At 52.5% G+C, this 16,306-nt stretch overlaps 1 protein-coding gene across 5 annotated transcripts in view; it reads right to left on the minus strand.

The window, feature by feature from the left end:
• Positions 1-9,103: 9,103 nt before the first annotated feature.
• Positions 9,104-16,306, minus strand: part of BDH1 (3-hydroxybutyrate dehydrogenase 1) — a 63,609-nt gene continuing 56,406 nt past the window's right edge. For all 5 annotated transcript variants that reach the window (XM_045502525.1, XM_045502526.1, XM_045502527.1 and 2 more), the window contains 2 exons: positions 11,143-11,295; positions 9,104-9,898 (listed from right to left, as the gene is read on the minus strand). In XM_045502525.1, coding sequence (XP_045358481.1) covers positions 9,429-9,898; positions 11,143-11,295 — 623 coding nt within the window. In that variant the 3' untranslated portion in view covers positions 9,104-9,428. The remainder of the gene's footprint in view (positions 9,899-11,142; positions 11,296-16,306) is intronic.

Here is a 16,306-nt window from a genome sequence, read left to right on the forward strand (position 1 = left end):
GACAAGGGAACTTGGTAGTAGAGTTGGGAGTAGTATCAGTAATATCCCTGTCTAGATGAGTCCTTTATGGTTTTTGAGGTTGATACTCCATGGAAATCTTTGCAGATAAACAAAAGCCCATTTGGGAGAGGCCATTCTGTATGAGGGGCCTCTGGCACGAACTCCATGAACCTCAGGAAATAGAGGAGGGGGGCAGTTTGGGGAGAAGGAGGAAGAAGAGAGGAGGAGGAAGAAGGAAAGGAAGGCAGGGAGAGGAGGAAGAGGGGGAAGAAGAGAGGTCTTGATCCCTCTTAGTCACTCAATAAGAAATGGTGTCTTCATCATCTTAGGCTGTTATAACAAGATACCACAGATGGGTGGCTGATAAACAACAGAAATGTATTTCTCACAGTTGTAGAGCCTGGAAGTCCAAGATCAAGGCACCAGCATGGTCCAATGAGGGTCTCTTCCTGGCACTTTTCCCTATGTCCTCACATGCTGGAAGAGGGTTAGGGATCTCTCTGGAGCTTCTTTTATAAGATATATATCTCATTCCTGAGGCTTCCACCCTCATAACTTAAGCACCTCCCAAAGGCCCCACCTCCGAATACCATTATGTTTGGGGGTTGGGATTTCAACATATGAATTTGGTGGGAGGGACTCATTCAGACCATAGCAGATGATCTCACTGGGGTTGCTCTTGAGGGGACACCTTCATTAGGCAGAGAAACTAGACCTCAAAAATATTTCAAATCTAAGAATTTTGTTTGAGAGTAAGGACTGTACTTTGGGCTGCCCAGGGTCTCAGCCTGATTTATGGTCAATTTCAGCGCAGCCACAACTTCATGAATCTCTCCTCTTAATCTAAGTTGAGCCACAGGCCCCAGTGGACCAGGTGAGGTCACGGAGGCCAAAGTCAGCTTGGCAGGGACCCTCATTATTACCAGAGGAACAGTCAACGCTTGCGTCCAGCAGTTAAAGAGAGTCTGGTTCTGAATCCTGTCACTTTCTGACTGACTGGGCAAGGTATTTAAACCTAAGCTTCAGTTTAATCATCTATAAAATTGGGATTATAAGTCTTACCTCATAGTATCACTGGGAGGATCAAATGGGATAATGCTTAACCCCAGGCCTGGCAAGTAGGAAGTGCTCAATAAATGCCCATAACTATTACTATCAAATGTGGCTTCCTGCCTCCATGTGTGTGCAATACCTTCCCTATCTTCTGTCCATCAAGGGCCTACATTAGTTAAGATCTGATTTGCCTGCAAAGTGGTAATGCAGAAAAGATAGAAGTTTATTTCATCCCACATAAAATCTAAGTGGGTGGTTGAGGAAGGAAAGTAGTTTGCCAGTGTCTGGGATCACCACACTATCTTGTAATGCCATAGATGGCCTTGACCTCATGATTCAAGATGGCAGCATCCAAGTTCCAGCCAGGCAGCAGAATGAAGGGGTGAAGGAGCCAAAGGATGCTTATAGTCTCTCTCTTAAGGAAGGTTCCTGAAAGCTATTGAACTACCATTGGCCAGAACATAGTCATATGACCACCTCTGGCTGCAAGGGAAGCTGGGAAATGAGGTCTTTATTATGGGTAGCCATGTGCCCAGCTAAACATTGGTGGATATATCCCTATAGAAGGACAGAATGGATATCAGAGACACAGCAGTCTCTGCTCCGAGGGTCTTGGTTTGTCTTGGCCAGCTAGGCAGCTGGAAGCCAGGAACCTAAGCACTAAAACACAGGGTTGGGAGCATGCTGCTTTCTCAGCCACTCTCAGTGGCTCAATCTACAGCTGAGAACCTGGAACTGGAACCGGAACTCATGCCTCCAGCCAGAGGTCAAAGAAAGTTGTATCCTATTTAATCACCTCCCAGGCCCTCCCGGGCTTCAACTCTACAGGCAGGAAGGCTCCGGGAAAGGCAGCTGACTGCTCCCTCCTGGCTAAACAGAGGACACTGAGCAAAGCAGAGGTTCTGAGGGGGCAGAGAGGCACAGCAAGCAGGTGGGCCTGTCCCATGTTGCTCCCTTCAGTGGAAATGCTCTGCCAAGCACCCTGCCTCCCGGTTTTACCTGTCAAAATCCTCTTCCCTTATCAAGGCTCTGCAGAAACACGACCTCTTTTAGGAAGCATCTGTAACCGGCTCAGTCAGAATCCCCCTCTCCCTTTCCTGGGTTCCCACACGTGGTTGTACCTCCAGTGTAGCACAGGCTGTCCTGGGTGATGATAGCTCCCCTAGGCTGGTGCACAGCTCACCTGCCCCACAAAACTGGAGTGCCTCAAGGCTAGGAATGCAATCTTACCACCGACCCCCTGCAGCCTGATTCTGGATGGCACTTCACCCTCCGAACTTGAATGCCGAAAAAGACAAGACAGAGAGGAAGCCAGGCCTGGCTAAGACATAACGGAGAGGCAACAGGAAGAGCCCAAACACAGACAGCTGTGGGCAGGAGGAACTGGTCCGTCCTCCCCTGAGCTGAACTATTTGGGTGACACCCCCTGGACAGCTGCAAGGGTTTGTGCCTCAGAAAACACCTCCTTTTCTGCCGGGGATGCACTTGTGGCCTGTACTTCCAGACTGAAGCCTCTGTGGCCACTAATCCCTTTATCCACCAACATCCTCTTCAGGAATTTCTGGCAAGGAGGTGATGCAGGGCTGCAGAGTTCATTCTGTTTAGCCATAGGAGAGGGGCATTGGGAGGAGGAAATTACCTCCTCTGCCCCAGGCCCCCAGATGGAGCAGGTGAGCAGGAAGGAGGGCTCAGGCTGCTGTGGCTCAGCCTTGAGTGTTTCCCAACTTCTGTCTCTGGCACTGACACACCCTAGGACTAAAGCCTGTGTGCCTTTCTCAGAAAGGCCACGGTGGGGTGGGTAGGGATGGGAGAGGGTTTTTTTAGGCCCTGGCTATGCTGGCTGGCGTGCCTCTGGAGTCTCTCCCCCTGTGCCGGGCACTGTGCTAGGGAGCCTACACAGTCACCTAATCTATGTAGCCCTGCAAGATACCCACTGTTATCCCCATTTTAGACATAAAGACACTGAGGCTGGGAGAGGCTAGATTACTTGACTGCATTATACAAATGGAAGGTGACCGAACAGGATTCAATGTCAGGTCTAGCTGGCCCTAAAACTTGTGTTCTCTCTACCCAACCTTGCCCAGAGTGAAATTTCTGGAAAGGCCTTTTCTTTCCCATCCTCTAACTGCACGGTCTCTGAGGTCCTTCCACCTCCAACAGGACATCACCAGTAGGCTCCCTTCCCCAGGGGTTGCCACTCAGGGACCCCCAGATTTGCTCCTTATTTCTCTGCTTCCCCAAGAGCATCTCTTTAGTGTTCTATCGTATTCTCTTGTACACTTAAACCTCTCAGAAAATAAAGACCCAACGCTGAAAACTCCAATTTGTCACATTCCTCCAGGTGGTATCCACCTTTCTGTATCTGTGCTCAGCCTGAGCATCTGGTCTGGTTCTACCTTCAGCCTCCAGATCATGTGCCCAGCCTGTGTGTCAGAACCCCCTGCCTGGTCATTCTTCACCTGGTTCCAGCACTGTTGGCTCGGCTACCTTGTTTTTGGTGTCTGGACAAGGCCCAGCAGTGCTTTTTCAGGGACATTCACTTTTATGTTTCCTTTGAGAAAGTTGAGGAACTCCCCAAGCAGGGAAGGACCCCTGGCCCTTCATGCCCCACCCTCATCTGCTATTGCCTGGGGCCCTGAGGCTCTGCTAGGAAGAAGCCAAATTAGGTTGCGTGGGGATTAAAAATGGCCATACTTTTATTCATCTCTGGTGGAATAAAGCATTTCACTTCCTCCTCCAAATCATGGCACCTGTCACCCTGGGCTAAGGTTTCTGGCTCCCTGGGCTAGCCTGTGAGTTCCGGGAGGGCCATGGGCTGCCTGCCTTTGGACACTGTGTGCCTAGTACAGGGCTTGGCACAAAGAAGACACTCAAATGATACAGGAGCCAGAGGGAGAGGGAGCAGACGCTACTGAGCATGGGGCTGATCCTCTGAATATGGGAACACAAGGGGCATTTGCAATGGCTCCTCCGTTCCCACGAAAGCCCCGTGAAATCACAGCGTGCCTTCCACCAGCTTCTTCTGTTATAGAACCAGGCCGGAATGCTGGCAGAAAAACCAAGCGGCACTCAGAGATCTTGGTGGATCGGAGATTTATTTAACACCAGCGGGCTCAGAGGAGACCGTTTCTCCAAAGATCTGAGCCCTGAGCATAAGCATGGGAGGCAATTTATAGTCTGTTACTTCCACATTCCGCATTAGTAGTAATTTGGCACACGCCGCAAGCAGGGCAGGAAGAAGAACCCGGAAAGAGGGGTCTCTGAGCTAGAAACTCGAGTTTGTTGTAGTCCCTTTGGCCACCTTATGGTGCAGAACTTTACTTATTTTCCCAACACTTCCACTGGAACCAGTCTGTTGATCCTGCCAGCCTGCAGGGAAGTTTATGATGCCCTTCATTATATCACTAGTCCCCCGTGGCCTGCCACTCTTTACCCTGTTTCCTTGAAGGTGCCCCCAGAGTCTCACAGAGCGCATGCTTTCTCATCCAGAGCAGTGCTCTTTCTTCACTTCTCACAGTGAGGGCCGCGCTACTTTGTAGACCTTCGGTGAGACATGATGAATCAAAACCTTTGGCCAGAACACAGTGTTAAGTAGGGGAGAGAGAGAGGCCCCCGCAGAGTAAACAGCCCAGTAATGGAACACGTGGCTGGATGGCCCACAGCGAAGGGTGCCCAGAACAGTCTGCCAAGCCCACTCTCGTTGTCGGAGAGCAGAGTTTAGCAACACCGAGACCCTGACCCTGAGAACAACGGGCAGTTCCTCCAGAAACCGAGGTGGCTGCGGCTGAAGCTGAGGAGAGCAGCCAGCCCCACTGCTATTTCTGAAGGAACCCAGTGTGGTTACTCAACGCGCTGTAATTAAGCTCATCTATAATTTGATAAGTGGGAGCAGCCTCCAATTTTACAGAGTAATTAAGTCTCACTGAGAGCAGCACAAGGTGTTTCTGGGCCCCAACATCCCCTGAGGTTGGTCCCCATTCACTCTCTCTCTCTCTCTCTCTCCTCTAACATGTGCCCATTGATGCTGAGCCAGAATGGTCCTCAGGCACGGCCCTGGCCTGCTCTCTCCAACCCTCAGGCCCTCACCCATGCCCAGGCCACTGGCGGATCCCACAGGCCACACCCGCAGTGAGACACAAGCCTTAGCCTCCCTTCCACACTGCTCTCTGCGAAACTGTGGGCTAGGAGAGAGCTGAATTCAGTGCTGCCCCCGTCACTCCCTCATGGGCTACATGGCCAGCCTCTGACTGAGTGGGGTCCAGCCTAACTCAAGGGCCCTGATGGGGAGACTGAGGCAACCTGGGAGTAAAGGAAGGGGCCCCAAGGATGGAATCCAAGCCTGGTTTGTCTTGGCTCTCCCACTTCCTGGCCCTGTGATCTCGGGCAAATCACGTCACCTCCCTGAGGCTCAGTTTCCTTATCTGTAAAATGGCAATAGTGGTCCCGCCTAAGTCATAAGCGGTTGGTGAGGATCGGATAAAAGATGACTCACAAGCGGACACACGAGCGTAAGAAGTTGTCAGCGTCTCACCAAAGGTACTGAAACCTGTCTCCAAGTTCTAGCTGCTTGAGGAGACGCAGGTGGCCACTCAGCGTGAGGAGTATGGAAACCTTGCCAAATGAGGGACCTGGGCTCTTGAACGTGACCCAGCCATTTCCAAACACCCGGTGTCCTGTGCAGTTCTGGGTCATAGCCACTTGCCAAAGGAGTTATGTTAGGGGTGGTGGGTTTTGGCTCAGTCTTTGGATAAATTCTCCCCAACCAAGGAAACGTTGTCTCAGGAAGTAATGAGCCTCTTGTCACTGGAGGACTTCAAGGCTTGGCCAGCTCTCTGGAGGCTGAGAGTCAGGCTTGATGGTGGCTGAATCTCCTTTTCCCCTCTGAGGTTCTGGGGGCTCCTAGCAGCCTGTCCCAGCCCTAGTCCAAGGCCCTGGTCCCTGGGGCAGCAAGTCTCACCCTACACTTCTGAAACTGCTACTCACAAACCACCTTCCATAGTGCCTGCACACATCAGGAAGGCCTTGTCTGTTTGGTCTCCAGCAGAGCACCAGGGACCCGTAGCTCTCCTTGTTCTACATCCTTATCTGTGGACTCTCAAGCCCTGTGCTCATATAAACCTCGACCACACTGGGAGCAGCTACAGAATCTGTCTCTGCCCAAGGTTGGGTTTCGGCATTCCTAGAGCATGCCCTCAGAAATGCCACTGATGGGGGCAGTGTTGGTCCAGTCAGGGCACATTTCCTACCGGAGGGACACTAATGGGCTCCTCTGGCATATGCTCTCCTAGGGAGTGGCACCCGGAGCCCAAAGGGGGAAGGGAAGGAGGGGATGGCTCATGTGGCAGTGCTCTGTGGCTGTTACTGTGTATATGCTTACAGATTTTTCTCACTGTTACGTAATTGAGGTATTTTTTTCCCCTCCTTATTTTAGATCCTGGTGCCATCTGCCCTGCTTTTCATGCATCACTAGCTCTGGGCTGGAGGTTAGATCTGGCTTGGCCACCTAGTTCTATCCCTCACTTGGCAAAAGACTTGGGGTAATCTGCTTCCTTATGTGTAAAATGAGATAGTAACCCCACCCTGCCACCTCCCAGGGCCACTGTGAGACTCAGGGGAGCGGCAGTGAACTGGCTGTGGAAAGCACCCAGCACTGCACAGCTCTGCCCGGTGGTTATCCGGCAGCCTGAGCCTGGTGCCACCCAAGCAAGGGAGCCTCTGCTTGCTCATGTCTGCACCTGCACCAGACGGGCTTCACATAGCTTTGCAGAGCCAGGCTCTATTTGAAATGCAGGGAGTGAACAGGCCTCACAGGTGGGGAGTCTGGCAGACCGCCCCCCCCCCCCAACCAAGGACAACAGGGACACCATCCCAGCAGCTGGCAGCAGGCAGGGCCAGGCTGGCCCATCACCTGCTCATAAGCTTCTTGGTCCCAAGTAGAATGTTAAGTGCACCTTGTCAGAAGCATCTTGCAAAAAGCTCTCACCCAGTCTCCGGCCATTAAGGAGAGTACCCTAGAGAGTGGATGCCATTTGTACCCAGCAGAACTGGAGCCTCCTCCCTCCCGTCACCACTCCCAAGAAGGGGCAGCTCTCTGCTGACAGACAAGCAGTGAGGGTCTAGGTGCCAGGGGACCCTGATCTGCTTAGTTCCCAGGGCTGTTGTAGTGAGGTGATGGTGAACAGCACCACTCAGGAGACATTCAGATCCACTGTGACACTGGGTGAGTCACTTTCCCTCTTTGGGTCTGAGTTATATCATCTGTAAAATGGGAACAACCACCTCTGTTTTGCCCACTCAGCTGTCTCTTGTAAGGATGAGGATGAGACGTGCACCCAAGGAGGCTCAAGGCTGCCAGGGTGAAAGGTAATTGTGAGGTTTTCATTACCATTGAGATTATCTGGAAAGAAGGTGTCTGCACTTTTCAATCACTGGGGTAAAAATAAAAACTCTGGGAAGCCTGGAGGCCAGTCTAGCAGTCCTGTATTACTCCTGGAGACCCCAGCCGATGAAGATATGGCTTGTCCAGTGCTCAGGTGACTGCTGATCCTGACCGCTTCCCCTTCCCTCTGGTTCCTGGGTGTCCATGTACACATGTAACTCCAAGTGTCATGTCCATCCCTCTTTCATAAATTTGAGCACAAAAACAAAATCTCCCAAGATGTAGAAATGTGATCCTGAAAGGTAAGCTCTGTGATTTAAAAGGATGTGATGGCCATCAAAAGTCCACCTCTGGTCTCTAAAAGGCTTCAGCCCTGCCTGCCCACCCCATCATCCCCACAGGCCCTTTCAGGCCTCACCCTGCTGACAGGTGGCTGGGTAGGGCATCTCTGATTAAAGACAGAGGGGACCAAGGCCCAAAAGGCAGGCTGAATTTCCTCCTTGTCCAACCCCCTATTCCTTGGCACTGCCTGAGCCCTGCCAGAGGCCAGGCCCAGCTGCACAGCTGTTCTTCTGCCTTCTCCTGGTGCCAGGCTCCGCCTTTAAGCCAGACAGCTATTGAGCAGGAGGGCTGTTTCTAAAAGGGTCTTGCGTTTTTGTGCCCAGATTGTCTGGGAGGTGGGGATCTGGAACCCTCTGAGACCTCAGGCATGGGTGGAAGCACCCAAGTCCAGAGAAGAGGCCACAGGGGCTGCAGAAGAGGCAGAACGCCCTCTAGCGGCCGTCCTAGCCATTCCAGGGAGAGGCGGAAGTGCCGGTTTGATTTGAAGGGCTGGCGCTCAGGACTCTACCATGGGGGTTGGGGGGGTGGGGGGAGCCACCTGGAGGAGAGAGTGGGGCCTGGTTTTGATCCAAACATCCAGGCTCTGGACAATTGCAGGGATAGCCACTTGCAAACCCAAACCCAAGAAGTGATAATACACTCTGCCTATCAGTGACCTGGCTTTTGATTAGAAATAAGGCCATAGCAGGAAAGCAAGCCATCAGTAAAGGCCACCCTGAGTTTGTGTGTGTCTGTGTGTGAAGGCTACACTGTGTGTATGTGTGTATACACGTACTACGTGAGACAGGCAGGGAGCCTGGACCTACCCCTGGTGCAAGCTTATGTACCACACACGGTTCCTGCCAAGGATGCCCCATCACCATGGTCGCACCCCAGGCAAAACTAAGCAGACTCAAACCAGAAACAAACCAAGCTCTTAGCCAACAAGCACCTCTACACAAGTCCTAAGAGAAGTTGGAGAAATCACAAATGGAAATTTCCAGAATGTCCCCACCCCTTCGAATTGCTGGCTCTGGGTCACACACAGAGGCACCATGGACATGCAAAGCGGTGCTCAGGTGAGGATACAGAGCTCATCACAGGATTCTCAGGTAGCTGGATTCAGAGCAGCCCTGGAACACAAAACATGAGGCGATTCTACAGCAGTGGCAGGAGCACACAACCCGGACCATTTACAGGCAATAAATGGGTTGCTCGTGTGTCCTCTTTGGGCCGCAAATTCATGTACCAAAGGAAAGAATATCTGTCCTTTCTACCCATCAGGCTGGTTTAAGAATCAAATGAGATACATTTCTGAACTGATGTTTTGGCTTTAAGATGTGAAGAATCGATAATAAATCTGTTTTTAATATAAACATGTCTTCCCAAACGCTTTGTATGAAATCAGCTCCAGAGAGTTGGATGTACCGTGTTTGCCCTGAGGTTTGGGGGCCCTGCACACCACTCCATACCATGACTGCGAAGGCCCAGACCACTCGTTGTGCGCACAAGTAGGTCTGGGCTGTCCCCTCTGGCTAATGCTAAAACGGGTGGTAGGTCCTCCTGAGACTGTGTGTGGATAATGCACAAGTAGGTAGTCAAGATCCTTCCTCCCTCCCCCCCTCCCTCCTTCCCTCCCACCAGGGCTCCCCAACAGAGGCCAGTGGGAAACTCTTCAGTGTATGTAGATCCTGTCGGAGACTGCTCCAGGCAAGTGGGTCATGATCTGCATTCGAAGCCACCAGTAGTAGTCCATGGGGTGGTAGCGAGTGTAGGGCGTGGTAGAGGTCAGAGCATGGGTGACGGCCTTGATGACAGGGGATGTGTCTGTCGAGCCACTGTTACAGTAGGTCTCCATCTTGGCGATCTTCTCATCAAAGTACTTCCTGCCATAGTCCTTGCGCACCACCTCAGGCAGTTCTTCCCACATCTTATTGGCAATGGCCTGGATCCGCTCAGGGCTATAGAGGCTGGTGGCAGCAATGAAGTTGCCAGGCTCCACCACACTGACCTTCACGCCCAGCGGGTACATCTCGTAGCGCAGGCAGTCAGAGAAAGCCTCCACCCCGAACTTGGTGATGCAATATGGGGAGCGGGCTGGGTTGGCCATGCGGCCCAGCATGCTGCTGATGTTGACAATGCGACCTACAGAGGGAGACAGCAAACACCTGCTCAGGAGGCACTGCCTGGTGGGGCAGAGGGCCGGGGGCCCGGCATGTTTCCAGAGGCCTGGCTGCAACTGGCTTCCTGGCCCTGACACCTGTTTTGCTGCCTGTCAGACTGGGGCCTGGACTTCTGAACCACCCAGGGTCAAGGGGCCTTCTCGTTTATAGTCAGCTCAGGCCCACATGTCAGGATGAACCTCCCTGATATTTCCCAGGTAGCTGACTGTGCCGGGCAGGACACGGGAAGAGCAAAGAGCAGGCTGCATATGAGGAAGGCACACAGAATGGGCAAATTTCTATCACCTGCCAGGGCTCCAGCTGCAAGCAGGCAGGGCCAGGGTTCTGCACCTGATTTCAGGGCTAGGCCATGTGGACAGGGTCTCCGGCACCGGAAGAGAGTGGCGACCTCAAGAGGCTTTCCCACAGACCCAGCCTTGGGTAGTGGGATACAGGTGGAGCTGATCCAAGTAAGCCCAAGCAGACCTGGGACCTGCTTGCCCTGGGTGTGCACTCAGCAAGTTAAGGCACAGCCTCATCCTGGACACTGTGGGGAGGGCAACTTTCAGAAACTTCTAAGCTGGAAGTCACTGGAGGGTTGGGGTTTTCTTCTAAAATCCTGCAGCTGCTCTCTGGGTTCATCCTATCACTGCCGAAACTTTGGGATAGACCGTATGGATTGTGCCCTTTTTTCCATTATTGTTTGCTATCTAGGGAGAAAATCTGAATCAGTCACTTCCTAACCAACTGACACGGTTTGAGTGTTTTGTCTGGTTCCAGATTTCCAATCCTGACTGTTACTATTACTGTATTTTACTTACAACCACAATCATCTTATTTTTTAACTGTGGCACAGTAACTCATAGAACGGATATACCAAAATTTACTTAACCACACCTCTGTTGATAGTTGATGTGCACACACAGCTCTGTGCACAAGGGTGGTTATTTCTCTAGATTAGGTCCCGATAGTGCGATTATTGCTGTTAATTTTTTAGCCTTCGAGACTGCTGACCTCTTAGCGGCCCTTCTTCCTGAGAATCACACATCCCTTTCCATCTGCCTGGCCATGGCACCTCCACTTACCACCATCCACAAGACCTGCACAGCCCCTGAGAGTCAGGTGCTCAGCCTCACCGGGGAACGGATGCTGGATCTGCTGAGACCAAGTTCCATACTAAGCAAAGAAGAAAAGGTGGGGCAAGAGGAAGATCCCTTTCCAACTCACCTTTGGCCCTTCGGATGAGGGGCAGAAAGGATTTTGTCATCCGCACCGTGCCCCAGAGGTTCACTTCTGCCACCTCCTTGTAGGTCTCCATGCTGGTGAACTCCACCTCTCCGAAAGTCGAGATGCCCGCGTTGTTGACCAGGCCCCACATGCCTGGACAGGATGGGGCAGAACTGCAGTCACCACCTAGCCTTGGCCTCAGACCTCACCCATCAGCCTGCAGCCCATCCCCCTCCCTGCTCTTGTCCCTTTCCCCCCAGACTTGCCACTTCCTATCCAAGGCTCTTGGGACACTTTCTAGACTCACCAAGAATAACAGGAGACCAAGAGGACGAAAGTGCTGGCTGTGACGCTCCCTTAAGTCTAAAAGGTCCAATCATCATCTTGCTTCTACCTGCATTGACTCTCTGGGCCCCACCATGACCCAGCCCTGCCAGGTGCCCTCAGTCCTGAGTCCCACATCGGCTAACTCGTTTCCACGCTGCTCCATGCAGTCACGTCCTCGCACCCTGCACCCCGCACCGAGTATTCATCCCTGCCTCTGCAACTTCTCCTGAATTCACCCTCCTGCCGGAAGCCAGGAGAACCACAGGAGTCTTCCAGGTCAAGCCTTCTCTGGAGGTCAAGGGAGGGACCCGGCCTCCAAGGTCACATAGCAGTGAGAGGCTCAGCTAAGGCTTGACCTCAGGCCGAGCCCCAGTCCTACTCCACCCTGAGACCCTTCTGATCATTACTGCATTCTCTGATCTCCCTGCTGTGAACCACACACTATTTGCTGGTTACCACTGGTAAGCCCCAGTGTATACATACACCTGGCCTTTGCGGGTAGAGAACCCCCCTCAGCCTTGTGTGGTCCCAGGTGGAGTACGGAATTGGAGCAAACGTACACTCTGAGAATACTTGGGTTGACTGTTTCCGGCAAGACCAGCGAGGGGAGAGCTGGTTTCTGTAGACTCAGTGAACACTGGTGCTGGAAGGATCCTTGGAGCTCTGACGACTACTTTTACAGCCAGGGAAGCAGAGGCCCCGAGGAGAAGGGACTGCCTTCAGGGTGCCCCAGAAGTCAGAGGCAGAGCTGAACTGGGGAAAGTGGCACCGAGGAGGCGGCCTTGATTTGCAGGGCCCTCTGAGTTCTGTTTTTGGGGGGCCAGGGCTGGATGGGCTGGAGCCTCAGGGCAGAGCTGTCCTCCAGGGCCTGTCCTCCTGCTGCCTGTGGGAACCCTGGCCCTGCTTCACTTTCTAAGTTAATCATGGAAATGAGTTTGTGTAAATGACAGAGTGATTGGTCTCTCGCTGCTTTTCTTCCATGTTACCCAAATTAAAGCTTCAGCTGACCTCTGGTGCCTTCTCCTTCAATTACAGAGAATTAAGGACATTTATTAAGAGAGGAAATTGCTGGTTAACAAAGTGCTCATGAAGCTCTCACTCCCACTCCCCACAGCGGCTGAGCTGACGCCTCAGGCTCTCAGGTCTCACCAGTGACCTCGCAGTGACGCAGCCACTACAACCCCCATCCTGCAGACCTCCCCGGGAAGTCTTCACCCCTCTCTTCTTCCCAGGAAGGGCAGGAGGCCTCCCGCCACCTGACAAGGCTGACACTTCACCCTCCACCTTCCAAACCATAAGCCATCACTCCTTGTCCCTTTTTTATGCAACCTCAACCCTTCCCTTGCCCCTGACCCCCTCCCTTCAGCCTTATACCCATTAGATGCTCAATAAATGTTTGTCAGATGAATGCATGTCTACAAATACCATGTCTCAACACTCTAAAGAACCTTCTCTTAACCATGCTACCTCCTCACACCGCTGTCTGCTCTCCTTCCCTCCACGGCCCATTTCTCTGCTCCCCTGGGCCCCAGCCCTGCTGCTGCTCCATGGTGTCTGCGGTGCTACCTGCTGAGGATGTCACTATCCCCCCTCATCCCTCCCTCCCATCTTCACTCCCCTCAACCTCCCACAGTATGAGCACGACTCATGGTGCCTGACATTCACTCCTCCCTTGGCATTAATGATACCCAAGCATCTCCTCCATCCTCCCTGACACGCTTCTTCTACCTGCCCACTAAATACAGGTGTCCACCAATGTCCTGTCCTACACCACCTTCTCTCAAATTACACTTGGTGCTCAGGCAGCCTCGTCTTCTTTATGTTCATGGAAATTTCCAGCTGCTTTGTGTTTGATTCACACAGGACAGTATCACACTTAAAATGCATACAGGGATATTTTTTTTTCCCAACTAAAAACTAATTACATCTGACACTGATATCCAAAAAAGTGTAATTGAACTTGACCTGTGGAAGCACATTGCTCCTGGATTACAGCTCTGCTGACTTGATAAGCAGTAACAGTTTGCGGACCTAGGAGCTCTCTGGAGTCCTCAGCCAACATTCCAAACCTACTCACAGTGAACATTCCTGCTGTTTTCCTGCGACAGCCCCGTCACATCACCGCCTCTGCGTCAAGGGTTCCCATGTACCCCTTGCACTCATGGCTCTCTCCTAACCCCGGTCTCCTCCTCCTGATGGGCACTTTCACCTCAATGCCCCCCAGGGCCCCAGCACCCCCGACCCACAGCAACACATCACTCTCCAGCTGCTCCAGCCCGCACCTCCCCTTTGCTAACAGCCTCACTTTCATCTGATTCCTCGCTTCTCCCCCCATCTATGAGTACTGATCAAGAGTATCAGTTGATATTACTGATCAGTTGATACTATTGATCAAGATCAAAAGGACAGCTGCCAGCCCCTGAATAAGCACTTTGCATGCATTCATTCAGATACTAAGTTGTCCCAGGTCTGGATGAGGCAACTGAGGCTCAGGGAGGTTAAGTGCCCTGTTCACTGTCACCCAGCTAACAGGTAGACAGGATAGAAAACACAGCCCTCATGCTCAACTCTGCACTGCTGTTGGCTTCCTCTGCTGTCACAGAATCGGTGTCTTCTTTCCTCTTTCCACAGCGTTACTCTGGGTCCTGGTGGCCTCCCTCCAGTATCATTGGAGAAGACTCTCCCAGGTCTCCTTGTCACAGCCTTTGTCCTCCACCTCCATCCTGATAGGCCAGTCAGCCAGACTGTCCTCTATCAGTCACTTCCCCCTCTGATAATTCCCTTCCAGAGGGGGTATGTGAGGCCTCCTTTGCCAGGCTTCTTGTTCTGCCCTCTGGAAGCCTGAGCCACCTACGCTCCTGCCTCATGCTCCACCCCACCCTGCTGCTCCCTGGCTCTGCTCAATGCCCCGTCCCTCAGCCGGAGATGAGAGCAGTTTTTGCTGACTTTCTGCCCGTGGTGCTGCGGCAGTCAGATCTAGGTGTGAGCACTGGATCACTCACAGGCACTTCTCCCACTTCACAGATGGGCAAGCTGAGGCCCACACAGAGGAACATACAAGCCTAAGGTCACACTTCTAGTAAGAGATGAAGCCCACAATAACTCCAGTCTTCTCACTCCCAAACTGAGGGAGTCCCAGATGGAGGACAGGGTCTTCTCTATCTGCGGCATAATGTCCCCGGTGCTGTAACTGTTCCAAATAGGTCCTGCCGTGAAGCCACCAACTTACACTTGGCTGGTGTAGCACCACAAACTCCTCCTGCCAGGTCAAACCCTTACTGGTGCTCAGCACACTACCAAGCATACAGCAGGTACTCAATAAGTATGTATGCACTGTGAGGTTAAGTGATGGTTGCAAGATTGGGCCTGCCGGTTGGCTCACTGACTTAGCCTTTCCCTGGGGTGCAGGTGGGCAGTGCTGGTTACAGGCTCCAGGTGTCCATCCAGTCACTCAAGAGTTCTGCTGACAGATGGCTCACCTGCCCTGATCACACAATCCCCTTCATCTCACCCCCCTGAGCCTGGCTCCCGTGGCTTTGACAGATACTGTTCCACGGAGCCAATGTGAAGGGCACCAAACTCCTCATCAAAATGTACGCTCCACTTGTCCCGGTTAGGATCCTGTCTGGGTGGTGAGTTGGAAGCAGCCACCCACTTAGGAACCGCAGGCTGATCTGAAAGCCCCAGAGGGCGCCACCTGGAGCTCAAGGACAGCATTGCCAGAGAAGGGGAGAATTGCAGCGGCTTTACTAGAAAAAAACGGCCTTTGGGGTGGGGGTGGGGGCCACAGGGAAGGAAGAGAGGTGGAGGGGGAAGTAGGGAGAGAGAGAGAGACCTGGACAACCACATGTCTGACAGATTTATTACCTTTTTCAGACCGAAAAATCTTCAAATCTTTTTCCAGAAAATGCAGTATTGGTTAAGTAAGGTCATGGTGTGGTTTATCAGCCCTCACTGAAATGCGTCATGAGGGAAAAATGCAGTAGGGAAAAGTTTACGCATCGAGGCGGTACTAGGCTTTGAGCTCAATGTGGCTCCGGGTCTACCCTGCCTTGCCTGTTAAGCTAAACGACCAGACTAATACAGGGAACCGAAACTGTCCTGCCCTGGTGGCAGGGGACAAAGATCAGGATCCTGGGCAGCCCCCAGCTCTGGTGCAGCCCCACTCTGTGCTCAGGTCTACAGTGATGATTTCTTTCTGTGGGCATTTTAAATCACCACAAACCCTCAGGCTGCAATGAAGTGGCTTTATGGTGCTGAATGCAGCTGTTTTCCTGCCTGATCGCTTATGAAGGCAACATCCTGGCAGTCGGGGAAGGTGGGCATGAGGAGGATTTACCACTGGGGAGGGGTGAGGCAGGCTGTTCCTCTCAAGCTGATAATCATCCCAGTGGGACCCATATCCTGCCTTTTTCAATGGGACAGAAGCCCTGGCTTTGCCTGCTAATTATTAAACAGATGTTCAGTGAGTAAGGGAACTCACAGGCCTCTCCTCAGAAAGCAGAGAGACCTGGCCATGGCCTGCCTTGGGGTGGGGGCAGCACTGAGCTGACAAGGTGACACATCAGCGACAGGCTGGCAGGCCAAGCAACAGCTTCTCCGATAGCCACACAGCACAGGAGTTTCTGAGGCAGCTGCTGGCCGGTGACAGCATCTCCACCTGCCTGATAAATGCTCAACAGGGCCCAGCACAGGCCCTGGTGCCCTCCCCTCCTCCCTACTAGTGCTTGAAGTCACCATTCAGGAGAGCTGCCCCCACCCCATTCCGTGGAAAAGCAGAGAACTGAATGAGGTTCTCTTTCTGCATGGTCTACCAGGAAACCCAAAGGTAAATGTC

This window comes from Leopardus geoffroyi, chromosome C2 (assembly GCF_018350155.1).
Source record: "Leopardus geoffroyi isolate Oge1 chromosome C2, O.geoffroyi_Oge1_pat1.0, whole genome shotgun sequence".
NCBI lineage: Eukaryota > Metazoa > Chordata > Mammalia > Carnivora > Felidae > Leopardus > Leopardus geoffroyi.